This window comes from Barbus barbus (genome assembly GCF_936440315.1).
Source record: "Barbus barbus genome assembly, chromosome: 49".
NCBI lineage: Eukaryota > Metazoa > Chordata > Actinopteri > Cypriniformes > Cyprinidae > Barbus > Barbus barbus.
In genome coordinates, this window is record NC_136727.1 from 22441096 (window position 1) to 22468919 (window position 27824).

The window sequence follows — 27824 nt, forward strand, 5'->3', positions numbered from 1 at the left end:
CAACAGTCATGCTCTGAATTGTTGGTAATTAGTGTGTCTGTGTAGTCTGCAGGAGTTGAAGAGTCCTCTTCTGGACCTACAGATGCATTCAGATGTGCCCTTCCAGATGCTGGACAGCAACAGCGCCCTTAGCTCAGAGAAGATCAGCCACAACCCCTGGAGTCTGCGCTGCCACAAACAACAGCTCAGCCGCATGCGCTCCGACTCCAAAGATAGGAAACTCTACAGTATCCTGCTCTAAAACAGCACAGTATATTCAGAAGCTTTGTTTGTAGTGTGTAGTTGGAGAAATTCAGTTTTACTTTCTGGAAAGCAGTCAACTATATTGAATTGCTTGAAACTTCTTGCTGAAATTATAATTGTAGTAATACGCTACCTGACTGAATAGTTTGCTTTTTAGATAAAATAATTTAGAGAGGGCCTAATTACTTTCACGTGTGCCATAAAATGGGAGAGCGGTCCCGACATCAATACAAAGTGACTTAAAAACGAAAAACACAAGTTATGGTTGAAACGAAGACCAAATCCTAAACCTTATTCAGTCGTTTGTTAACCTTAACTCAATGCATCAACACTAAAAATCATGCATGATGTAAATCGTTTTGCAATTAGCAACTACTCTTCTGCTTTCATGGTTCCATGGTTCCATATGTCATCAGGGTTTGTATTTTCCAAAAAAACGCAGTTGAGCGTAAAAATAATGAAATCTAATTAAATATGATGAAGTACGTGTATATGTAAATATGTAATTCACCACAGCTGTAAAGTGCTGCAAAAGCAAAGAAAAAAAAGTGAAATGCTTGTAAAGTGCTTAAATTTGACCTCAAGAAAGGTTTAAGAAACTGTATAGTGATATGTAACAGTATAGCTGATAGTGGAAAGACTACTATTATTACCTTTGTTTTTTGTCTTATATCCAAAAAACTTGAGGCAGGCAAGAGTAAATTTTATGGCATACACAAATATTCTCGTGTTAATTTGGTATCAAAGGAAGGAGGAAAGTGTTTTTTTCAGTAGAGTGAAATTTTTTGCCACAAGCTGAGCAACAGAAAGCAGATGTTCATGTATTTAGGACTCTAATTTTAAATTCACGTAATTTAAATTCATAAATTATTTAGTTTGCTTCTCAAAAGAGAGAACTGTTTGTTTCTATGAAAGGCTTTGGCTAGAAATGATTGACAGTCAGATTGTGATAACATTGTCAAGCTCGTCAAAGTTAATGGGCTTATGGGAAACACACACTCTTCTTTTCGATGGCTTTGTCCAGCAATACGAGTGAACGTCCAGCCAATGAGATTATCACGAATACCACAGTCCAGAATTTTCGTTGTCTGTAGACTAATGTTTCACAGACTAATTACAAAAGTTTTCGAAATTTGTTAAATATTGGATAATTAAATCTTCAGCTATCATTTAGCATCTCTTTACAAAAAATTAAGCTGCAAATTTAGTTACTTCAAAAACAGTACTGTTACCTGTTACTGTAACGGCACTGCTAAGAAATATAATATAGCTTTTTAGTTTGAAGCCTGTTTTACCAGCCCGATCTCACGGCAATTCATACATATTTTACGAGGTGGCTAATTTGTACGAATTCGTACAACCTCACTCGTACATTTACATTTAGTCATTTGGCAGATGCTTTTATCCAAAGCGACTTACAATTGGAGAATACAAGAAGCGATTCATCTCGAGAGGAAGTGCTCGTAACGCCAAGTCTCAAGTCATTGTTCAAATAAGTAAAAGCTAGCAAGGGAAAGATTAAGTTTTTTTTTTTTTTTTTGAGTTTAGGATGAAGTCAAGTAGTGCCGAAAGAGATTGCTTGAAGATTGACAGGGATCCAGCATTCCGGATAGGGGTGGGAAGATTATTCCACCAGCCAGGAATGGTGAACGAGAATGTTCTGGAGAGGGATTTTGAGCCTCTCTGTGATGGTACCACAAGGCGTCGCTCACTAGAAGATCACAGACTTCTGGAGGGAATGTAGGTTCGTAATAGTGAGTGGAAGTAGGATGGTGCTGAGCCTGTGGTCGTTCTGTATGCAAGCATCAGTGTCTTGAACTTGATGCGAGCTGCCACTGGTAGCCAGTGCAAGGAGATGAAGAGAGGTGTAACATGCGCTCTTTTGGGCTCGTTGAAGATCAGTCGTGCCGCTGCATTCTGAATCATTTGTAGAGGTTTGATTGTGTTTGATGGCAGTCCAGCCAGAAGAGCATTGCAGTAGTCCAGCTTGGAAACGACAAGGGCCTGGACAAGAAGTTGTGCAGCATGCTCTGTCAGAAAGGGCCTGATCTTTCTGATGTTGTGTAGTGCAAACCTGCAGAATCGAGCAGTGTTTACAATGTGCTTTTTGAAGGTCAGCTGGTCATCAAAGATTACTCCAAGATTTCTGACCGAAGTAGATGGGGCAATCATTGATGAGCCTAACTAAATCGTGAAGTCATGCTGTATAGTCGGAGTGGCAGGTAAGACAAGAAGCTCCATCTTTGCCAGGTTGAGCTGTAGGTGATGTTCTTTCATTCATGCCGAGATGTCCGCCAGGCAGCCTGAGATCCGTGCAGCTACCGTTGGGTCATCTGGTTGAAAAGAGAGACAGAGCTGTTTGTCATCGGCATAGCAGTGATAGGAGAAGCCATGTGCATGTATGATGGGACCCAGTGATGTTGTGTATGTGGAGAAGAGGAGGGGTCCAAGAACCGATCCCTGAGGAACTCCAGTGACCAGTTGATGTGGTTTGGATACCTCCCCTCCCCAGGCCACCCTGAAAGACCTACCGGTGAGATTGGGATTCCACTTCGCTGTTTGAGAATCCTGTGATGCCCAGTGATGAGAGGGTAGACAGGAGGATCTGATGATTGACAGTGTCAAAAGCAGCAGAAACATCCAGCAGAATGAGGACTGATGATTTGGAATCGGCCTTTGCAATTCGCAGGGCTTCAGTGACTGAGAGTAGCGCAGTCTCTGTTGAATGTCCACTCCTGAAGCCTGACTGTTTAGCACAAGAAGCTCCGTCTTTGCCAGGTTGAGCTGTAGGTGATGTTCTTTCATTCATGCCGAGATGTCCGCCAGGCAGCCTGAGATCCGTGCAGCTACCGTTGGGTCATCTGGTTGAAAAGAGAGACAGAGATGTTTGTCATCGGCATAGCAGTGATAGGAGAAGCCATGTGCATGTATGATGGGACCCAGTGATGTTGTGTATGTGGAGAAGAGGAGGGGTCCAAGAACCGATCCCTGAGGAACTCCAGTGACCAGTTGATGTGGTTTGGATACCTCCCCTCCCCAGGCCACCCTGAAGGATCTACCGGTGAGATTGGGATTCCACTTCGCTGTTTGAGAATCCTGTGATGCCCAGTGATGAGAAGGTAGACAGGAGGATCTGATGATTGACAGTGTCAAAAGCAGCAGAAACATCCAGCAGAATGAGGACTGATGATTTGGAATCGGCCTTTGCAATTCGCAGGGCTTCAGTGACTGAGAGTAGCGCAGTCTCTGTTGAATGTCCACTCCTGAAGCCTGACTGTTTAGCATCCAGTTTGTTGTACTGTGAAAGAAACAGTGAGAGCTGGTTGAAGACAACTCGTTCGAGTGTTTTCGCTACGAGTGGAAGGAGAGAGACAGGTCTGTAGTTTTCTAAAAGAGAAGTGTTTAATGTAGGTTTTTTGATCAGTGGGGTTACCCGAGACTGCTTGAATGCTGTGGGGAAGATGCCTGTGAGGAGAGATGTGTTGATAATAGGGCTGAACGATTTTGGAAAATAATCTAATTGCGATTTATTTTTTTTACCAATATTGCAATTTAATATGCAATTATTTTTTTAAAGCTTTTTATATTCTGTATTCAACAAAGACAAGTAACAAATCATTGTATAGTATGCAGTGTTGGGCACGTTACTTTAAAAAAGTAATTAGTTATATTGCTAGTTACTTCATTATAAAAGAAACTAATCACCAGGGAAAGTAACTATTGTTACTTCTTCTTTTTTTTAAATGTTCAAATATGTCAAATAACTTGGATGCCCCCAATTTTAAATGTTAAATGAATGAAATGGTCACTAAATAGAATAAATTATTATTATAAAACATTGTACACTAATCTACACTATTTTAATGTTTCTGTGGGACAATGTGAGAGACACCTATCAAATTCAATTGATTATTGTAAATATTATCAACCCTTTTCTTGGCAATAGAATCTCCATTGGCTTGTAATTTGTTTTTAGTTTACTCACCAGACTAATATTAATTATCTGATATATATATACAGTATATATATATATATATATATATATATATATATATATATATATATATATATATTGTTTTTTTTTTTGTTTTGTTTTTTTATATATATAAATAAAAAATAAATAAAGCTTATGTTTGGAAAATGGCACAGTTTTTTTTAAATATCTCACTTAGCATCAGTCAGTCAAACATTATATGATATTATGATAATTTAGCATTAAATAATGATAGAACTTTAGTATATACCATATAGTATATAGTAATAACCAAGTATGAATGCATATTTGTCATGTTGACTGAACTTAGGTCTGGTGGTGGTGCTTAAGATATTGTTTGTCATTTAGTGTTTCTAAAAAAAAAAGGAAAAAACTACAAATAATACTGACAAGATAAAACTACTACGAATTCTACTACTAATAAAAACAATATAAAACGCACTAAGGATTATTGAGCTCCTGGGTTAATGAATATTAATCAGGTTGTCTGTGTTCGCTCAAACTGATTCGCTGAAATCAAAACAGGGAGGATAATAGGTGAGCGCCAGCCAATGAGATTACGTTTGCGCATTAGTCCCGCCCACTACCGGAAAACCCGGCAGTTCTTAAAAGCTGATGAATTCCAAAGCAACTCCGTTATTTTGACAGGAAAAAACAACAAAGGATATCATTTACATGTAGGGTGTCAATTCTGCATGATATGTAAGACCGCAAACCGTGGACTTGTCAACATAGCGTGCCAACTTGAAGACTGAAGACTTCCTCTGAAGACTGCTTAGATGTGTTCGACTTGAAGCAGCACAGCTAGACTGATCGCTGCGTGTCATCAAATACTGCGAGAGCTACTTAGGCTCAGGCTACTTAGGCTTATACTGCGGGCGTCACCTTAGGCTCAGTGGCGCCTCCAGAAATTTTTCATTGGGGTGGCCAGATGGGGCCACTTAAAATCTTGGGGTGGCACACCAAAACTATAAACCCTAAAAATGTATTGGTGATTTAAAAAAAAAAATCCCATTGTTTTTGCCTTTTTGATGTCTATTCATGCCATTTTATTTTTTAGGAAAAAAATATGAATAAAATATATTTTTTCAAAAATTGTAATTTTCCATTTTTTTCTAATGCTCTAAACAATGTAATGACATGAAAAAAAGCTTTTTTGGGGGGGTCTCAGGAGGATATAGCGGGCACATGACAGAATCGGGCAATGAAGTCAGCACACGCTTTTGATGCGTGCCATTTTGAGAACACTACAGAAAGAGCACGTTGTTTTCGCCTGTGTGGATACTTCAAAAGACGTTTGCTCTGCCTGTGTGGTTTACCTGTAACACGTTCAGAACGTGCGTTTTGTCCGACTCCAAACGCACGCATTCGACGCCCATTTCCTGTTATGATAAACGCACGTCAAAAACGCGCGTTTTTGGTGACTCCAAAGCGCGCGTCAAGAACGCGCGTTTCATAGGAAATCACACGTCGAAGACACAAAACACAAAACCGATACACAAAACCGTGCGTTTCCGACGCGCGTTCGCCATAATCCCAAAGCGCGCGCTAAGAACGCGCGTTTTCATGCCTGCCTGACTGTGCATTAGGGATGAAATGCATAACTGATGCTACTAAAATTTATACTGGCCAGTGGGGTGGCCAGTGTGGTGGCCAGGAGTCGGCCAGGGGTGGCCATGGCCACCCCTGGCCACCCCCTGGTGGCGCCATTGCTTAGGCTTTCTCTCGCCGTACTTTGATGTCATACACCGATCGATCTTCAAGTCGAACACACCTCTTTACTTTCGTGTGTCACGTGACAGAGTAAGCGCAGCCTCTGCGCTTGAAAAATCGCATTCTCTCATATCGCGATTTTATCACAAATGCAATTAATCGTTCAGCCCTAGTTGATAATGTTGATAATCATCAAGCGTACAAATTCGTACAAATTCATATGATTTTTGCTAAAACGTACGTATTTTATGAATTGCCAATTGGTATGAATTTGTACGAATGACCTATAAAATATGTACAGTTGGTCGTGCGATAGCGTTAGTTTTACTGATAAGAGTTGACTGGAACTACTGTGCATTAAAGGTTTTAACACATCCATTCCAGGCAATCAGAATTGAGTATTCAACATATAAATAAAAGCTGGTAACACCTTATAATAACTGCATGCTATGAATCATTAGGTAAGCATTAGTAAATAGTCAATTCATCCTTTATAAAGCATTGTTCCAACATTAATATGCATTAGTAAGCAGTTTATATAAATACAGCTATAAATGTTTTGTTCTTGAGCATATCTATAATGTTTAATAATTGTATTTTCATACTTTATTAACAATCAATTTATCATTTCTAAATTATTACGTTATTTACAAACCAGTTATTTAGGAGTTGTCAGTGGCTCATAAGATCATTTAGAAAGTCTAAATAAATGATTAATAAACTATTTAAATGTACATTTATAAATCTTATTGTTTAGACACATGATAATTGTTGCTCAGTGTGTTAATAAATGCTTTATATTCCTGCTGTAATTCATGATTAAGTCAGGTAGTTATAAAACATTTGGTAGTTGCCAGCCATCTATTTGTGTGAGCACATCTAAAGTGACTATGTATACCTTGTATAACATTTACCAAGGAGATTTAAAGGCTCAGTTATCTTCCAAACAGAAAAGTTAAACACACAACACAGAGGGATACATAACACAGAAATATTGGCAACACTTTATTTTAGGGTCTATTAACTAGTTGCTTATTAGCATGCATATTACTAGAATATTAGCCATTTATTAGTACTAATATAGCATAGCATAGTAACATGGCGCCGCTGATGGCAGCTATTGTGCATTGCTCCTCAGTGTTTGTATTGTTTTTGTTTGTTTTTCCTGTTTTTTGTTTTTCAAATAAGATCAGTTTTACCAGGGATGATCTGCTGAACATTCGGCAGAACACACCACAAAATCTTCTACCGGTTTTTGATTTTTCGGACATTTTGCTGGACATTGTAGTTGGTGGAGCCGTAGCTCTGGTCAAATGCTACAGGAGGCGCAGACGGGGAAAGCGAGCCGGCGCGCTCGTGAAACTTCGTCAGCGCGGATTTAGAACGGCGTTACCTAGCATCCATTTGTCGAATCTCCGCTCTCTACCCAACAAAACGGACGAACTCCTTCTGCTCTCCCGGACAATCAAGGACTTTTCTAACTCTGCTGCTCTGTGTTTCACGGAAACCTGTTTGAATGGCGACATACCGGACAGCGCGATTCATTTGCCTAATTACCAGCTGATCAGAGCAGATCGGCACACAGAATCAACGGGGAAATCGCGCGGCGGCGGGACGTGCTTTTACATCAATGAGAGGTGGTGTACAGATGTAACTGTGTTAAAGAAGATGTGCTGCTCAGATCTAGAAACGCTCTTCATTAACTGCAAGCCGTTCTATTCGCCGCGGGAGTTCTGCTCGTTCATTCTCGTGAGTGTTTACATTCCACCGCAAGCGCACGTGAGCACAGCTTTACAGAAACTCGCTGATCTGATCACAGAGAGTGAACAACAACACCCGGACTCTGTTTTAATCATTCTCGGGGACTTTAATAAAGCAAATCTCTCCCATGAACTGCCAAAATACAGACAGCACATCACATGTTCCACCAGAGACAGTAATATATTGGATCACTGTTACACAACAATAAAGGACGCATATCACTCGGTTCCACGAGCAGCTTTAGGACTCTCTGATCACTGTTTGGTTCATCTTATTCCATCCTACAGGCAGAAACTTAAGTCTGCAAAGCCTGTATTAAGATCTGTTAAAAGATGGACTAACGAAACTGAGCGGGATTTACAAGCCTGTTTCGACCTGACTGATTGGACTGTTTTTGAAGCTGCGGCAAATGATCTGGACGAGCTCACAGAGACTGTAACATCTTATATCAGTTTCTGTGAGGACATGTGCATTCCTACCAGGACTCATCTATTCTACAACAATGACAAACCATGGTTCACTGCCAAACTCAGACAGCTCCGTCAGGCCAAAGAAGATGCTCACAGAAAGGGGGATAAAGTCTTGTACAAACAGGCCAAATACACACTGGAAAAGGAGATCAGAGTGGCAAAGAGGAATTATTCTGACAAGCTCAGGAACAAATTCTCTTCCAGTGATCCGGCTTCAGTGTGGTTAGGTGTTGCGAAACATCAGACTGAGAGGGATCCATTTGCAGCTCTTTATTCTCAGAATAGTCAGACAGAACAGGGTAAATCACCGGCAGTAGAATCAACGTAGAATAGGCAGAAATCGTAGTCAGATAAACAGGCAGAATAGTCAGGGCAGGCAGCTTACAATCAGAGTCCGGGTAACAATCCAAGTCGGGGCAACCAGAGAAGAATCACAGAGTCGATGAACCAGGCAGAGATAGCAACCAAAGTAAACACGGATAGTAAACGCTCGGAAATGACAGCCAGGGCAAATCAAGACTTCGCGGTGTGTGTGTGGAAGTGTGCTGCTTATATGCATGTGTGTGAATGAGGTGCAGGTGTGGCAAGGCAATCAGGCCCAGGTATGAGGGATGATGGGAAACTGAGTTCGAATGAGGTTAGTAGATTAGATTAGATTAGATTCAACTTTATTGTCATTTATGCAGAGTACAAGTACAGCGCTAATGAAATGCAGTTAGCATCTAACCAGAAGTGCAAGAATATAGTGTTTTATATACATATAAGTGCAGAGTAAGTGAAGATATGATTTACAGAATGTACAGTGGAATTGCTATATACAGTATTGAGCAGAGTATATACAGAATATAAATAGGAATGCAATGTAGGGATTGTATGTACATTATGAACAGAGCAATGTAGATTATATAGATTACAGATTATATATACACATTATGAACAGCAGAAACGTGAGAACAGTGGTAATAAATAAATACAGCTGGATGAGTGTGCAAAGTATTGATAGAACAATGTATTCTATGCAAAATAGCAGTAGTGCAATATTTTATAGAAATAGTTTACTGTGCTTTGTATAGTAACAACTTTAGACAGTTTATAGTGTAATAACTTTAACAATGTGCAGTCTGTGCAAAATATGAGTAGTGCAAATGCATGTGTGTAAAGTACTGTGACCAGTGCAGTAATAAGCAGGTGCAGGTTAGATTGGTGGTGTGGCGTTCAGAAGTGTCACAGCCTCGGGGAAGAAGCTCTTCCTGAGCCTACTAGTGCGAGAGCGTAGGCACCTGTAATACCTGCCGGATGGAAGGAGGGTGAAAAGTCCATGGTTGGGGTGAGAGGCATCCTTGATGATGTTTCTTGCCCTGCCCAGACAGCGCTTATGATAAATGTTCTCAATGGAAGTTAACTGGGTGCCGGTGATCCGTTGAGCAGTTTTCACCACCCGCTGGAGTGCTTTGCGGTCAGATGCGGAGCAATTGCTGTACCATACTGAGATGCAGTTCGTGAGTATGCTCTCAATGGTACAGCGGTAGAATTCCACAAGGATCCTGGGATTCAGGTGAACTTTCTTAAGGCTCCTCCTAGTACTCTGGGGATGGCTCCCTCTGGTGGTGCAGAGGGGGCGTGACGGGAGCCTCAATCATAACAGAGCCCTCCCCCTGCGAGCGGCTCCTGACGCGAGGAGGTAAACGACGCCGGGGTCTTCCACGGGGTCGAGGGGCCGGTTTTCCCGTGTGCAATCGGTGGAACTCCTCTGTGAGAGTGGGGTCCAGGATATCACCTGCGTTGACCCATGATCGCTCTTCCGGACCGTACCCCTCCCAATCGACCAGATACTGTAGTGCGCCGCCCCGGCGTCTGGAGTCTAGCAGTTCATGCACTCGATAGGCCTCCTCGCCGTCGACCAGCATGGGCGGGGGAGTCTGTGGCTCGGCTCCCTCCTCAGACGCCCCTCCCGGACCACCAGCGGGTTTCAGTAGGGATACATGAAAAGTGGGAGAAATACGATAATTAGAGGGCAGTTCTAATCGAAAGGATACTGGATTAATTTGTCTAGAAATTTTGAATGGCCCAACATACCTGGGACTGAGTTTCTTGCAGGGAAGTCGGAGGCGAATATCCCGGGTCGAGAGCCAGACCCACTGCCCTGGCTGATAGACAGGGCCCGGTCGTCGGTGTTGGTTGGCCTGAGCCTCCTGGCGCCTGACAGCTCGTAGAAGGTGGGTGTGAGCTCGATCCCAGATCTCCTCACTGTGTCGAAGCCACTCAGTTATCGAGGGTAGTTCGGTGGGTTCTCCTGACCATGGGAACATTGGCGGTTGGAATCCGAGGGTACATTGAAAGGGAGTCATGCCGGTAGCCGGCTTGGTCAGGGAGTTTTGAGCATATTCTGCCCACATCAGATATCGACTCCACTCCGTCTGGTGATTTTGGCAGTAGGAGCGGAGGAAGCGAATGACCTCCTGATTCAGGCGCTCGGTTTGGCCATTCGATTGAGGATGATAACTGAGGTGAGTCTGATATTGACATTCAGGCTTTTGAAGAAGGCTTTCCATACCCTTGAGGTGAATTGGGGACCTCGATCGGAGACGATGTCGTCAGGCAGGCCATAGTAGCGGAACACTTGGTTGCATAGTAATTCGGCAGTCTCTAGGGCCGTGGGTAATTTGGGCAGAGATATGAGGCGACAGGCTTTGGAGAATCGATCAATTATGGTGAGAATGGTGGTGTTACCGTAGGAGTTGGGTAGGTCAGTGATGAAATCGATTGCGATGTGTGACCAAGGACGTCGAGGTGTGGGTAATGGTTTCAGCAGGCCGGCAGGTAATTGTCTGGGTGATTTAGTTGTGTTGCAGACATTGCAGTTGTGAATGAATTCAGTTGTGTCGGTAAAGAGTGTGGGCCACCAGAAGCGATTTCGTAGGAGGTGTTCTGTAGCCGTGATTCCTGGGTGACCTGAACTGGGATTTGAGTGAACCTGAGTGAGAAGTGGTTTACGGAAAGGTTCTGGAACGAATTCTAGGTTGGCAGGACATTCTGGGGGAGGTTGAGTCTGTTGATTGGCGTGAGCGATTTCGGTCATTATATCCCATTGAACGGGAGCCAGCAGAAGCTTTTCGGGAATGATGTTCTCGGAGGGGACTGAGTGGTTGCTATCCTCAATCTGACGGGAGAGTGCATCAGCCTTAGTATTCTTGGTACCTGGTCGGTAAGTCACCGTGAAGTGGAATCGTGTGAAGAACAGTGCCCATCTGGCTTGTCTGGCGTTCAGACGTTTAGCTGAGCGTAAGTATTCTAGGTTCTTGTGGTCTGTGAGAACGATAAAGGGGTGTGCGGCTCCCTCGAGCCAGTGGCGCCACTCCTCTATTGCTAACTTTATGGCTAGTAGTTCACGATTGCCCACATCGTAATTTCTTTCAGCATGAGAAAGTTTGTGGAAAAGAAAGCACAAGGATGAACCTTCGAGGACTCACTCTGTCGCTGGGATAATATGGCCCCTACCCCTGTATTAGAGGCGCCGACCTCGATGATGAACTGGCGCTCTGGGTCAGGATGTCGCAGAATGGGTGCTGTGGTGAAACGAGTCTTTAGTTTGTTAAAGGAGAGGAGTGCCTCGGGCGTCCAGCTCAGACGTGATGTGTTGCGTTTGGTCATAGCGGTGAGCGGAGAAGCGACGGAACTGAAGTTTCTGATGAAGCGTCGATAGAAGTTAGCAAACCCCAGGAAACGTTGTAATTCCTTTACTGTTTGAGGCTGTGGCCAGTCGAGTACCGCCCGAACCTTCTTGTCATCCATAGCCACTCCGTCTTGACTGATTACATATCCTAGGAAGGAGGTGCTGGTTTGGTGGAACTCACATTTCTCTGCCTTTACGTAGAGCTGATGTTGAAGTAATCGCTCGAGAACTGATCGGACGTGTCGGGTATGTTCCTCTTGAGTGTCTGAATAAATCAGGATGTCGTCAATGTAAACTATTACCCATCTGTCCAACATGTCGCGGAAGATGTCGTTCATGAAAGCTTGAAAGACTGATGGACTGTTGGCGAGCCCGAAGGGCATAACCAAGTACTCATAGTGCCCACTAGTGGTAGAGAAGGCTGTTTTCCATTCATCTCCCTCACGGATTCGGACCAGATTATAGGCGTTGCGTAAGTCTAGCTTGGTGTAGAATCTTGCCTTTCGCAACTGTTCGAGGGCTGCTGGGACAAGAGGCAGTGGGTAGCGAAACTTTACCGTGATATCATTCAAGCCTCGATAGTCAATGCATGGTCTGAGCCCTCCGTCCTTCTTCTTAACAAAGAAAAAACCCGCGGATGCAGGAGAGGTGGATTTTCTGATGAACCCCTTGTCTAGTTCCTCCTGAATATAGGTTCTCATGGACTCTGATTCTGGTTGTGATAGAGGGAAAATTCTTCCCTTGGGCGGAGTGGTGCCTGGCAGAAGATCGATCGCGCAATCGACTGAGCGGTGAGTGGGGAGCTGTGAAGCTTTCTTCTTGCTGAAAACCTCTGCGAGGTCGGCATATTCAGGGGGCAGATTAAGTGTGTCTTTAGCGTGATTTGTTGTGACTGGGGTTGTGTTGGGGTTTTTGGTTACTCTAGACAGACATTGTTCCTTACACGTAGGTCCCCATTCTGTAATCTGTCCCTCTCTCCAGGATATTTGTGGATCGTGGGTTCGAAGCCAGGGGAGGCCAAGAATCAACGGGTGAGTGGGTGATTGAATTACATAGAACCGGATCCTCTCTGAGTGAAGGGTACCGATGTGTAGTTGAACGGGCTCGGTGAGGCGGAGAATTTTTCCTTTGCCCAGAGGACGGCCATCTAGCGCCTCCACTGCCAAGGAGGAATCACAAGAGGTTAGTTTTAGGTGATGTTGCCTGACAAACTCACTGTCAATGAAATTTCCCGCGGCACCTGAGTCTAGAAGTGCCATGGTCTGAATTGTTTGACTCGGAGTGGTTAATCTGACAGAAAGCTTAATACTAGAAGTTGGGCTGAGCGAGAGAGGAATGTCACTCACCGAGCGTTGAGCTGATGATGGCCGAACGGGGCAGGTGTTTCTCACATGGCCTGCCCGACCGCAGTACAGACAGAGTTGGTTCTGCATGCAATGTTGTCTCTCCTCAGGAGTAAGGTGAGTAAATCCAAGTTGCATGGGTTCAACGGGGCTTTGAACTTTGGGTGGTAGGCGTGGTGCTGATCGTGTGGTGCAACGGGAGCGAATCAGGTTATCGAGGTGGATCGTAAGCTCAATGAACTGGTTAAGATCTTTCCCCTCATCCCGACAGGCTAGCTCCGATTGTAGCTCGATGTTCAGACCCTTTCGGAACAGCAATTTCAGGGTATCCTCCACCATCGTAGTTTGCGCTACCAGAGTACGAAATCTTAATGCATATTCTGCCGCAGTCCTTCCTCCCTGCGATAGTGTCAAAAGCTGCTCTCCTGCACCTCTTCCTTCAGCTGGATGTTCGAACACCTCCTTGAAGTGTTGGAGGAAGGAAGCAAAAGTGGGGAAGGTTGAACCATCGGTCCTCCATACTGCCGTAGCCCACTGCAGAGCTTTGTCGGTGAGCAGAGAGCATACGAAAGCGATGCGGCTGGACTCAGTGGGGTATAGTGAAGGTTGCTGATTGACGAAGAGTGAGCACTGTAATAAGGAACCTTTGCATTTGGTTGGATCCCCGCCGAACTTCTCGGGAAAGGCGAGTCGTGGGCTGACAGAAGTAGTTTGCATGACAGGAGGATTGTTAGGAACAGGTGGCGGGTTAACAACGACTGGTGGTTGAACTATGTGCAAACCTTGCAAGGTTCTAACGAGCTCCTCAGTGAGGGTGGTGAGTCGCTGCAGCTGATGTTGATGCAACGCGAGTTGCGAGGCTTGAGCCGAGAGTTCGGTGGTCAGCTGCATAAGCGCTGCTGGATCGCTGTTTGGCGAAGTCTTCTGTTGCGAAACATCAGACTGAGAGGGATCCATTTGCAGCTCTTTATTCTCAGAATAGTCAGACAGAACAGGGTAAATCACCGGCAGTAGAATCAACGTAGAATAGGCAGAAATCGTAGTCAGATAAACAGGCAGAATAGTCAGGGCAGGCAGCTTACAATCAGAGTCCGGGTAACAATCCAAGTCGGGGCAACCAGAGAAGAATCACAGAGTCGATGAACCAGGCAGAGATGGCAACCAAAGTAAACACAGATAGTAAACGCTCGGAAATGACAGCCAGGGCAAATCAAGACTTTGCGCTGTGTGTGTGGAAGTGTGCTGCTTATATGCGTGTGTGTGAATGAGGTGCAGGTGTGGCAAGGCAATCAGGCCCAGGTATGAGGGATGATGGGAAACTGAGTTCGAATGAGGTTAGTACTCTGGGGATGGCTCCCTCTGGTGGTGCAGAGGGGGCGTGACGGGAGCCTCAATCATAACATTAGGATTGAAGGACATCACCAGCTACAAAACACCACCCCCCAGCACTCTGGAGAATCAACACTTGGCAGACGACTTAAACGAGTTCTTTTGTCGTTTTGAACGATCACCCCACACCCGCCCAGAACACCCCTCCACACAACCATTCACACCTCCAGCAACCCCTCTCTCCCCCACACCTACAATTCAAATCAGCGAAGATGATGTGTGCCAGGTCTTCAGGAAGAACAAAAGAAGGAAAGCACCTGGTCCAGATGGTGTGTCACCAGCCTGCCTAAAAATCTGTGCTGAGCAGCTGGCCCCCATCTTCACACAGATCTTCAACAGATCACTGGAGCTGTGTGAAGTCCCCTCATGCTTCAAACGCTCCACCATCATCCCCGTCCCAAAGAAACACAAAACTACTGGACTTAATGACTACAGACCTGTGGCCCTAACGTCTGTAGCCATGAAATCATTCGAAAGACTGGTTTTGGCTCATCTGAAGGACATCACTGGACCGTTACTGGACCCCCTGCAGTTTGCCTACAAAGCAAACAGGTCTGTGGATGATGCAGTCAACATGGGACTGCACTTCATCCTACAGCATCTGGACAGACCAGGGACTTATGTGAGGATCCTGTTTGTGGACTTCAGCTCTGCTTTTATCACCATTATCCCGGAAACCCTTCAAAATAAACTAACTCAGCTCTCCGTCCCCACCTCCGTCTGCCAGTGGATCAACAGCTTCCTGACAGACAGACAGCAGTTAGTAAAGCTTGGCAAATTCACATCCAGCACTCGAACCATCAGCACTGGAGCTCCTCAGGGCTGCGTACTCTCCCCACTGCTCTTCTCCCTCTACACCAACGACTGCACATCTAAAGACCCCTCTGTCAAGCTCCTGAAGTTCGCAGACGACACCACACTGATCGGCCTCATCCAGGACGGTGACGAGTCTGCTTACAGACAGGAGGTTAAGGAGCTGGCTGTCTGGTGCAGTCTCAACAACCTGGAGCTTAACACGCTCAAAACTGTGGAGATGATCGTGGACTTCAGGAGAAACCCCCCTGCTCTCCCCCCACTCACCATTATGAACAGCACTGTGACTGCAGTGGAGTCATTCAGATTCCTGGGCACCACCATCTCTCAGGACCTGAAGTGGGATATTCACATTGACTCCATTGTCAGGAAGGCCCAGCAGAGGCTGTACTTCCTTCGCCAGCTGAGGAAGTTCAACCTGCCACAGGACTTACTGAAACAGTTCTACTCTGCCATCATTGAATCCATCCTCTGCACCTCAATAACTGTCTGGTTCAGCTCAGCTACCAAATCTGACCTCAGAAGACTACGGAGGGTAGTTCGGACTGCTGAGCGAATCATTTGTACAACCCTTCCCACTCTCCAAGAACTGTACTTATCCAGAGTGAGCAAAAGTGCTGGTAAAATCACTCTGGACCCCTCACATCCAGCACACAACCTCTTTGAACTGTTACCATCTGGTCGACGCTACAGAGCTCTGAGCACCAGAACGACCAGACACAGGAACAGTTTCTTCCCTCAGTCAATACATCTCATGAACACTCAATAAATAAACGTAGAACACACAACTAATTCATTATCCATTCACCACACTCACTTATTTTATTTTTATTTTCTCATTTCTAATTTGCACATACTTGACCTGTACATACATAGTCGCCTATATTATATATTATATATTGTGTATTTTTTTTTTTTTTTGCTGCTTTGTACATTGGTTATTGGCTATTTCTTGTTATTTTGTTTTATTACCTGTGTCCTGTCCTGTTACTGTCTTTCTGTTGCACTGTGGAGCTTCTGTCACTATAACAAATTCCTTGTATATGTAAACATACTTGGCCAATAAAGCTCATTCTGATTCAGATTCTAATTAAGCACATACTACATGACCTTATTCTACATCCCTAATCCTACCCTATACCTAAACTTAACAACTACCTTACTAACTATTAATAAGCAGCAAATTAGGAATTTGAGGGAAAAGTCGTAGTTAATAGTGAATAAGTGTTCCCTATTCTAAAGTGTTACCAAAATATTTTTTCAAGATGCAAAAAATGCAACTGTACAACTGTACACTTGATAAAAAAAGAAAAATAAACCTCTGCAATTTCATAGAAAAAAAAAATCAAGTGTACAGTTGTACAGTTTCATTTTTTGCATCTTGAAATAATTTCTGAGTACTTTATCCCTCTGTGTTGTGTTTGTTTATTTTTTATGTTGGGAAGATAACTGAGCCTTTAAATCTCCTTTGTAATAGATATGCTTATAAATCAAGAACAAGGCATTTATAGCTGTATTTATAAACTGCTTACTAATGGCTATTAATGTTGGGACAATGCTTTATAAAGGATGAACTGACTATTTAATAATGCTTACCTACTGATTCATAGCGTGCAGTTATTATAAAGTGTTACCAAAAAGCTTTGTGCATGTATTTTTCCTCTGTTGTCTATGATTCTTGACCATAAACCTCCACCAGAATTCCTGTTGTTGGAGAATGTAGTCCATCATTTCGTCTACCCCTGCATCCTGGACTTGAAGATGGGCACCCGGCAGCACGGCGACGATGCGTCTGAGGAGAAAGCCGCCCGCCAAATGAAGAAATGCGAGCAGAGCACGTCTGCCACATTAGGAGTGCGTGTGTGCGGCATGCAGGTGCGTATGGCTTTAACCCGTGACACGCTTAATGGAGCAATAGCAATGACTGCTGTTTTTACACTCTCACAGTTAAAGGGGTCATAAACTGCCTCTGTTCTCTGAGGTCCACTTAAATAGGCTATTTTCTGTCCTGTTTTTGACCCCCTCATCAGTATGCTCTGTTTAAATAGGCGTGGACAGAGTTGGGTATTACACATTACTGTATTCTAATTACTTTTCCTGATTAGTGTTGTCAAAAATATGGATATTTCGATAAATATCGATACTGAAATATCTGAACGGTACCAATATTAATTTCCCGAAGTATGGATACACCGATACTAGCCGAGCTGTCACTTTCACTTCTCTCCAAAGGCGCGTGGACAAGCACCACACCGCACTCGTCTCCTTCACTCTGGTTAAATAGCAAAAGTGAAGTGAATAGAAAGATGACTGCTCTGGTTGTTAAAGAACACAGCAGGAGCGCTATCTGTAGGATCTATGATCTCCGCGATGCAGAGAATGCCACGGAATCCAGTCATAAAAACGGAATTTACAGTTTAACGCGGAATGTCACGGAATTTGTCAAAGTTTGGATGAATTAATCAAAAGTAGGTCATTACACTTAAATCAAATCGCGATACGGACTAGTATCTGTAAATATTAAGCTGCAAAAGTGGATTTAAATATGAATCCTGCATGTTCTGCGCGTCTCTGTGTGAATGTGCTGCACGTGCGGTTTACTAATGTGGCGCTCGCGGTGATTTCAGCGTCTGCCGTCTCAATGAGGACATAAATACATCAACAATATCTCCAGAACTGATCTGAAAGGCACTTTACGAGCATTTTACCATTTAATTTGAGTAAAACTAGCGTCATATCATACACACACAGAACTTTAAAGGTATTCACGGCAACCCGTCAAAATAAAAGTTTGGTTAAACTTATATGCTTATTAAAGACCGTGTGCCAGAAATAGGCTATATTACTATTATTTAGTAGAATGTACATAATACTACTACTTACTACTACTGTTAATTTTTTTAAAAGAAATAATCACAACATATTTTAATTTTAATAGTAAATCCCCTTCATTTGCCAAAAATGTAAATGTTTAATTTTCATTAATTCAAATATAAATTAATTAAAATTGTTTTATGCCTTCATCTAATATCCAGTAAAATTTAAATACACAACACAGAATTTCTGAGGGGGAAAACACATTTCATAAGGCTACTGTAAGAATAAATAAAAATTGTTTGTATGCGTTCAAATAATTAGACATGCTAAAACACAGAATTTGGTAACAATAAAACATAAGGTGAGAAAAAAATAAAACATTTCATACGGCCCTAAACGTGTAATTTTTGTTACACTTTTAATAAATTAAATGTTAAATTGTATAATTTTCATGATTTTAATGAATTAGCTTTTAGATTAATAGCATTTAATTTGACCATTAAAAAAAAAAGAGTCCAGAAAAATTCAAACGGAAAAAAACGGAACCCAGAAAAATTAAAATGGAAAAAATTGAATGTAGAAAAAAATAAAACGGAATTTGGGGAAAAATAAAACTGATTTCATAGGGCCCTATATCTGGAAATATTTTGGTTATGAAGCAAATGAGAATATCAACAAATAGAACTTTGGATTTTAATTAGAAAGTTAAAGGAAGTTAGAAATTCCAGTATCGTGACAACACTATTCCTGATAACACAGTAATGTAATGCATTACATTTTGAATTTATGTAATTTGATTACAGTTACTGATGTCAATAAAATGACGTTACTTAAGTTACAAATGCAGTGTTAAAAACATGAAGTAAAAATCATATTTTTGCGCATCAGTATGCCCTTTAATAAATCACCGGAGAATGCGAACTAAAATACAGACCAGTCCTCCAACATTTAGATGCAATGAAAGGCTGCCATTGATCATATTTCAAATGCTGCACTCGATTTCACATATTTTAGTCTGGCATTATAGTTTGGTAAAAGTTCAACTAGTAAATGTGTACAAGTTTATGTCACAATAACACTAATGTAAGTAAAAATAAATGACTCATCTGAATGATATCAGGCTGCCTTCAGTATAAGCTTTTTTTAGACTAATGAGACCAGGGCTCTGAACTGGTTCAAGGAACGAAAACGAAAACCGGAAACGAATTAAATTTTGACTGGAACAGAACCGGAAACAGAAACGAAATCAAATTTTATAGTTCCGAACAGAATCGAAAATTTTAAATGACCATTAACCGGTTAATAACGTTATTTTATCGTTCCATTTAATATTTGAAATTTACTGTCAACCAATCAGGAATTCAAGTAGTACAGACTATGCAAATGTGATGCTGACGCATCCAGCGAGTGAAATGCCCGCCCGTGCTCAGCTGTGAACTCTAGTCGCAATGGCAGTAAATTCTGCTACCATCTGTTTTAACGGGAGGTAGCAAAATCTGACAGGGTAGCACAAATCGTCAGAAAACTGGTGTTAGAGTTAATCCGACGACAGTGTAAAATGGATTCAACAGATCTTACACACCTGTGGCGCTTCTGTGAACGAAGAAAACACAATAAAACTATAGGCTTACATAAAAAGGAATATATATGCCTATACACTAAATATATTTCACGTAAATCATTGACAGATTAACAAAACAAAATTTTTTTTTTTTTGCTGAGTTAGGCCTACGGTTCATTTTGACGCATTCCAACATTCTCGGAAAGGAAAACGAGACGCAGAAAGTAGTTTTCTTTATTTTGCAAAAGATTTACAGTTTTATTTTACAGCTTAATTTATTTTGCAATAGCTTGACAGTTTTGAATGATGTCTTGCAGCTGTATAACCAACCAGCGTTTGTATGGCCACATCGCGCTGGCTCCTCACGCGCACAAAGACATTGCAGCCAGTTCATTATCAAAATAAAATACTTAAAGGAACGTGTAAAAAGTTACAGTGCTCTGTTGTCCGATCTGTTGCGTTCAGCGTGACCACCGCCTCACTGTACTGATATAGCCGATGTGAAGGATGATGTTTTACGTCGATGAAAGTAAAAGCCAATAAATAATATTTTAGTATACGTCGAGAATATGGAAACATTTGGATTCGTGCCGAGTGAGAGAGGTAGGCATCAGTTTCACCTTTAATTTGTTTTTGGATTGAAGTTTTTATAGTTTATAGGTTATATCCTTAAGTTTATAGGATTTGTTGTGGAGAGAAACTAATAACTGTGTTTATAATGTTTGTAAACATTTAAGATTTACCGGCATTTTAGCTTACATCATTTCTGAATAATAGCCTAATAAAATACGACGTGGCTTAGCCTTTGTTTTTTTCCCTCAAAACGCAATTTTATACACGTAGCGTTTTTTTTTAAACAATTTGCAGCAAACATTTTTAAATATCTTTAAAAAATACTTTAATGTCTTTATAGCATTAATAGTTTTTTTTATTTTGTTTAGTAGCCTACATTTAGAAATTTAAAAATCTAGAAAAGATGATGCTGTGTTGGCTGTGACTAACCGCAGCGGGTTAAGATACTATCTCTTTCTGTATTTTTTTTCTTTCTTTTTCTTTTTGTGTAAAGAAAACACTGTACTTTATTATTATTATTATTATTATAGGCAAAGACAATTGTATGAACCGTTATTGTTTCTACTCGAACCGGTTTCGGAGCGGTAATAATACAGAGGAACGCAGGAATGGAAACGTTAAAATATATCGATTCTGCTCGGAGTGAACGATTTACTTTTTTTTGTTTTCAAGCCCTGAATGAGACATTTTGAGTTCTGGAACTTGCAGGATGTTTTTATAGCACAGTGACCTCTTACATGTCAAAAGATCAAGGGAATTTTGGTTCTCAGTTCATGATCCCTTTAAAGGTTCTTCATTGGTATCCACAAATAACTTTTACCATCCATAGAATCTTTCCATTGTATTTTACAAAAGACTCTTTTTAGTGGAAAAAGGTTTTTCAGATTTGACATTTTCTCCCCATTAGAAAAAAAAAGGTTATTATAAGAACTGTTCACTGAAAACTTCTGTTGAGGGCCCAAAATGGTACATTTATAGCATCAGTGCAGAAACCCCTTTTGGAAGCTGTATTTTTAAGAGTGTAGTTAGTTAACCTTGGCCTCTTGTAGGTGGCCAAAGTTGGAAAAACTCAAATAGGACAGGAATCCCTGTCATTTCAGCGTAGTCATTTGTGGAAAAAGTAAGTGTGTTTATGCTTGAAACAAGAAGAATAAAATCTGCAAATTGAGTAAGAAAAATAGACTCGTTTTATTTAATTTATATTTAAGATTATTTTTCTTACCCCACTCGCAGATATTTGCTCACATAAAAGTCAACATATATGATTTTTGTCATCGTCATAGCACTAGTTGATGCAACATAATCAATACCAAAAATATGGTTGTGTTTTGAGAAAACAAGAAATTTGAAGCCAACAAGTAATATTTCACTTTTATCAGCACTTAATAAAGCAGGTGTCCAGCCAGAGCCTGAGATTGTGTACACACACAGATGGATAAATGACAAATACTATTAAGACTATTAAGTGTCCATGATAAAGAAAGGGAAACATTTTTAAAAATCATGTACCTGTCAGTCCTTGTCTTGTGTTTCCCCTCCTCTCGTATCCCTAGTTGGCCATCCTCGTTCCTTTATTAGTAGTTCATGTGTCCCCAGCCCTGCGTTTGATTAGCCCTCACCTGTTTCTGTTCTTCCTCGTTAATTTCCCTGTGTTTATAAGCCCTGTGTTTCCTAGCCCCTGTGTCCGGTCTTATCGTCATTAACGTCAGTGATGTTCGTCTCTCCCCAAGCTCCTTGTGTGTGTATTCAATAAAAGGGATTATTGAAACTTCCACGTCTCCGCACCTCCTTGTATCCCGAGAGGGAACGTGACAGAAGACCGGACCCACAAAGTAAGCGGCGCTCCTTCCCCCGTTTTGTTTTCCGTTTTGAAACAGTTTTTGTTTGTGCCTGTTAGTTTTTTCCCTCCGCGGCGATGGATTTCGCCGCCCGTCTCCGCGCTCTTCTCCTGCGTAATCTCCCATTCGTGGAGTACACCGGGGAGTTCTGCCGGCTCGCCGCGGTAACGGATCTGCACGACGCGGCCATCCTCCACCTGTTCCGGCTCGGGGCCTGTTGCAACTACCCCATGGGAGACTTCCGGGCCCGAGTCGGAGCTAGCCCGCCGTCGTCAGCGGCTCCCCCGAGCCCGCCCCCGCGAACTCGCGCTTCCAGAGCGCCCCCGTGAACTCGCGCTTCCAGAGCGCCCCCGCGAACTCGCGCTTCCAGAGCGCCCCCGCGAACTCGCGCTTCCAGAGCGCCCCCGCGACCTCGCGCTTCCAGAGTGCCCTCCAGTGCCTGCTCCTCGCAGGTGGATTCCTGCGTCTCCGCTGGTCCCAACCAGCACAGCTCCTCCCGAGCGCCCCCAAGTGTCCGCGCTTCCCGAGCGCCCCCACGTGCCGGCTCCACGCACGTGCCCTCCAGTGCCGGCTCCACGCACGTGCCCTCCCGTGCCGGCTCCACGCACGTGCCCTCCCGTGCCGACTCCACGCACGTGCCCTCCCGTGCCGGCTCCACGCACGTGCTCTCCTGAGTTCCCGCTGGTTCCGTCCAGCCCTCCTGAGTTCCCGCTGGTTACGTCCAGGCCCGCGCTGCAAGAGCGCCGACAGAGTCCGCGCTGCAAGAGCGCCCGACAGAGTCCGCGCTGCAAGAGCGCCCGACAGAGTCCGCGCTGCAAGAGCGCCCGACAGAGTCCGCGCTGCAAGAGCGCCCGACAGAGCCCGCTCCTCTGTGGCTCCCAGGAGGGAGCTTCCCCAAGAAAATTTTGGGGGGGGGGGGGGGGGGGTAAGAGGGTCACAGCCTGTGTGGCCGGGCCAAGGGCCAAGGCCACAGAACCCCTCGGGCCCGAAAAAAATAGGCCCTGGCCTCCCGAGTCCCCTGACCCGCCCTGGCCTCCCGAGTCCCCTGACCCGCCATGGCCTCCCGAGTCCCCTGACCCGCCCTGGCCTCCCGAGTCCCCTGACCCGCCATGGCCCCTGGAACGGGCACCGCCCTGGAGGCCTCCAGAGCGCCCACCCCCCCCTCCCCATTGGATGGTGTTAGGCGTGAGGACACGCCTTCCGGAGGGGGGCGTAATGTCAGTCCTTGTCTTGTGTTTCCCCTCCTCTCGTATCCCTAGTTGGCCATCCTCGTTCCTTTATTAGTAGTTCATGTGTCCCCAGCCCTGCGTTTGATTAGCCCTCACCTGTTTCTGTTCTTCCTCGTTAATTTCCCTGTGTTTATAAGCCCTGTGTTTCCTAGCCCCTGTGTCCGGTCTTATCGTCATTAACGTCAGTGATGTTCGTCTCTCCCCAAGCTCCTTGTGTGTGTATTCAATAAAAGGATTTATTGGTACCTCTACGTCTCCTCGCTCCTTGAACCCCGAGAGGGAACGTGACAGTACCAAGATTGGTGTTTTTTTCAATACTTGGGCCACTTTTCAAAGCTCTTCACACAGTGAGCTCAACAGCATCTATGTGGCTAAACTGTGGATCATTTATCATTTGCTTTGGCATTCAGTGGTTACATCTTTTAAATTACATGACATTACACAACCACTGCCAAAACTCTATATAGTGAAGTGATGTGTGGTGTCCCGTATATAGCTACAACCCGATTTGCACATTATATTACCATATTGAAATATATACCAAATCTAAAGCCTTTCAATTTCATTATCATCTTTGCAGGAGGGGAACTTTGGAATAATTTCATATTGTATTGTAAATATGGATGCAACTTACACTCACTGGCCACTTTATTAGGTACATCTTGCTAGTACCGGGTTGGACCCCCTTTTGCCTTCAGAACTGCCTTAATTCTTTGTGGCGTAGATTCAACAAGGTGTTGGAAACATTCCTCTGAGATTTTGGTCCATATTGACATGATAGCATCAAGCACTTGCTGCAGATTTTTTGGCTGCACATCCCATGATGCGAATCTGCAGTTCCACCACATCCCAAAGGTGCTCTATTGCAGGGGTTTTCAAACTGTGGGTCGCAGAGTGGGACAAGGTGGGTCGCACATAGGGCTGCATGATATACAACATTAATTACGAATGAATTGCGATATTGCTTAGAGTGATTTTCAAATCGCAAAAGCCGCGATTTATAACATGAATTGCGTGTTTTGAAGCGTGGACACGCACTAGCTGCAAAAGGGTATCAGAGCGACGATTCATTTAAAGGCTCGGTCCGCATTATGCTGTGTTCTGCATGAGACTGCATGAACTGTAAAATTCAAATGTTACGAAAACTGTTTCAGGTATGTTCAATCAGTTCTATCGTTGTACTGGGCACTGTCTATCTTTCCGAGAGATACTGTATAAACAGTTTGTTGTTTTCGTTCCTTCATATGCATTTGGATACCAATAAGGAAACGGCCTGTAAAAAACATATCAGAATCAGAATGAGCTTTATTTGTTTACACATACAAGGAATTTGTTGTAGTGACAGAAGCTCCACAGTGCAACAGAAAGACAGCAACAGGACAGGACACAGATAATAAAAGAATAATATACAAATCCAAATAGGCAATGTACGAAGCAGCAAAAACACAATATATAATATAGACAACTATGTATGTACAGGTCAAGTATGTGCAAATTAGAAATGAGAAAATAAAAATAAAATTAGTGAGTGTGGTGAATGGATACTGTATTATAGTTGTCCACGTTTATTGTTGAGTGTTCATGAGATGGATTGCCTGAGGGAAGAAACTGTTCCTGTGTCTGGTCGTTCTGGTGCTCAGAGCTCTGTAGCGTCGACCAGACGGTAACAGTTCAAAGAGGGAGTGTGCTGGATGTGAGGGGTCCAGAGTGATTTTACCAGCCCTTTTGCTCACTCTTGATAAGTACAATTCTTGGAGAGTGGGGAGAGTTGTACAAATGATTCGCTCAGCAGTCTGGACTACCCTCCGTAGTCTTCTGAGGTCAGATTTGGTAGCTAAGCTGAACCATGAGCTGAACCAGACAGTTATTGAAGTGCAGAGGATGGATTCAATGATGACAGAGTAGAACTGTTTCAGCAAGTCCTGTGGCAGGTTGAACTTCCTCAGCTGGTGAAGAAAGTACAACCTCTGCTGGGCCTCTCTGACAATGGAGTCTATGTGAATATCCCACTTCAGGTCCTGGGAGATGGTGGTGCCCAGGAATCTGAATGACTCCACTGCAGTCACAGTGCTGTTCATGATGGTGAGTGGGGGCAGAGCAGGGGGGGTTCTCCTGAAGTCCATGATCATCTCCACAGTTTTGAGCGTATTAAGATCCAGGTTGTTAAGACTGCACCAGACAGCCAGCTCCTTAACCTCCTGTCTGTAAGCAGACTCGTCACCGTCCTGGATGAGGCCGATCAGTGTGGTGTCATCTGCAAACTTCAGGAGCTTTACAGAGGGGACAGAAGAGCAGTGGGGAGAGTACGCAGCCCTGAGGAGCTCCAGTGCTGATGGTACGAGTGCCGGATGTGAATTTACCAAGCTTTACTAACTGCTGTCTGTCTGTCAGGAAGCTGGTGATCCACTGACAGACAGAGGTGGGGACGGAGAGCTGGGTTAGTTTATTCTGAAGGGTGTCCGTGATGATGGTGTTAAAAGCGGAGCTAAAGTCCACAAACAGGATCCTCACACAAGTCCCTGGTCTGTCCAGGTGCTTCAGGATGAAGTGCAGTCCCATGTTGACTGCATCATCCACAGACCTGTTTGCTCTGTAGGCAAACTGCAGGGGGTCCAGTAAGGGATCAGTGATGTCCTTCAGATAAGCCAAAACCAGTCTTTCAAATTATTTCATGGCCACAGACGTTAGAGCCACAGGTCTATAGTCATTAAGTCCAGTAATTTTGGGTTTCTTTGGGACGGGGATGATGGTGGAGCGTTTGAAGCATGAGGGGACTTCACACAGCTCCAGTGATCTGTTGAAGATCTGTGTGAAGATGGGGGCCAGCTGATCAGCACAGGATTTCAGACAGGCTGGTGACACATCGTCTGGGCCTGGTGCTTTCCTTCTTTTGTTCTTCCTGAAGACCTGGCACACATCTTCTTCGTTGATTTGAATTGTGAATTGGGGGAGAGGGGGGTTGCTGGAGGTATTAATGGTTGTGTGGAGAGGTGTTCAGGGCGGGTGTGGGGTGTTTTCTCAAAACGACAAAAGTCGTTCAAGTCGTCTGCTAGTTGTTGATTCTCCAGAGTGCTGGGGGATGGTGTCTTGTAACTGGTGATATCCTTCATGCCTTTCCGCACTGAAGCAGGATCACTGGAAGAGAATTTTTTCCTTAGCTTGTCAGAATAATTCTTATGTATAATAATTCCTATAATTTCACATGTATACAGGCTGAGCAGGGCACAAACGCAGATTACACTAGTCTACATGATTTTAATATTTCCACACGCTAGTTTAACAGTATTTACAAAATGTCCTATTCCTTGCCATATCATCACTATGTAGAGAAAAAAAAAGTGCCAAAGTTAAAAAATTATTTTAATCTACAAACTGTTTTATATAGTTCTGCTATGCTTATTTTGCTTTGCTAAAAAATAATAAAACAAAAAGTTTTGGGTTGTTCTCCGCTCTGCCCTACACACACGGAAGGATCATGAATGCATTTTCTGCGCTGAACCCGCAATGAGTTTAACAACACTCGCAGCACGGATTACAGTATAGCTGCGTTGTAGTGAGCGTGTTTCAGTTTTTATGGACATATTTTATAGACTCATTAACGTCTGTAAATGAAGAAATTAAAACGTAAATATTAGTAGTGAAATTTTTTCAGTTGTACTATAAAATAAACTGGTTATTTTTCTTAATTTATTATAAATAATTCTTAATTAAAGAATAAGCTTACAGTAATTTCAATTGTTTTTTTGTTTTTTTCGTTTTTTTTATCTCAAATATTTCGGTGGGTCTCGAAATTATACTTGTCTAGGTGGGTCGTGGAATGGAAAAGTTGGGGAATCCCTGCTCTATTGGATTGAGATCTGGTGACTGTGGAGGCCATTTGAGAATGATTGAACTCATTGTCATGTTCAAGAAACCATAATATTGCATTATCCTGCAGGAAGTAGCCATCAGAAGATGAGTACACTGTAGTCATAAAGGGATGGACATGGTCAGCAACAATACTCAGGTAGGCTGTGGCGTTTAAACGATTCTCAATTGTTACTAAGGGGCCCAAAGTGTGCCAAGAAAATATCCCCCACACCATTACACCACCACCACCAGCCTGATCCGTTGAGACAAGGCAGGATGGATCCATGCTTTCATGTTCTTTATGCCAAATTCTGACTCTACCATCTGAATGTCGCAGCACAAATCGAGACTCATCAGACCAGGCAACGTTTTTCCAATCTTCTATTGTCCAATTTTGGTGAGCCTGTGCGAATTGTAGCCTCCGTTTCCTGTTCTTAGCTGACAGGAGCGGCACCCGGTGTGGTCTTCTGCTGCTGTAGCCCATCTGCTTCAGGGTTCGACGTGTTGTGCGTTCAGAGATGGTATTCTGAATACCTTGGTCGTAACGAGTCGTTATTT

The 27824-nt window shown here is 43.3% G+C and overlaps 2 protein-coding genes across 3 annotated transcripts in view; both read left to right on the forward strand.

Annotated features, from left to right (window-relative positions):
• The window catches only part of LOC306867767 (inositol hexakisphosphate kinase 1-like), a 95358-nt gene that overhangs the window by 64995 nt on the left and 2539 nt on the right, over positions 1–27824 (forward strand). For both annotated transcript variants that reach the window (XM_079413628.1, XM_079413629.1), the window contains exons 4-5: positions 46–227; positions 17099–17274. In XM_079413628.1, the coding sequence (XP_079269754.1) occupies positions 46–227; positions 17099–17274 (358 nt within the window). The remainder of the gene's footprint in view (positions 1–45; positions 228–17098; positions 17275–27824) is intronic.
• Positions 17169–27824, forward strand: part of LOC306867768 (mannose-1-phosphate guanylyltransferase catalytic subunit beta-like) — a 40668-nt gene continuing 30012 nt past the window's right edge. The window contains exon 1 of the mRNA XM_079413631.1: positions 17169–17274. The gene's annotated coding sequence lies outside the window, so the exon portion shown is untranslated. The remainder of the gene's footprint in view (positions 17275–27824) is intronic.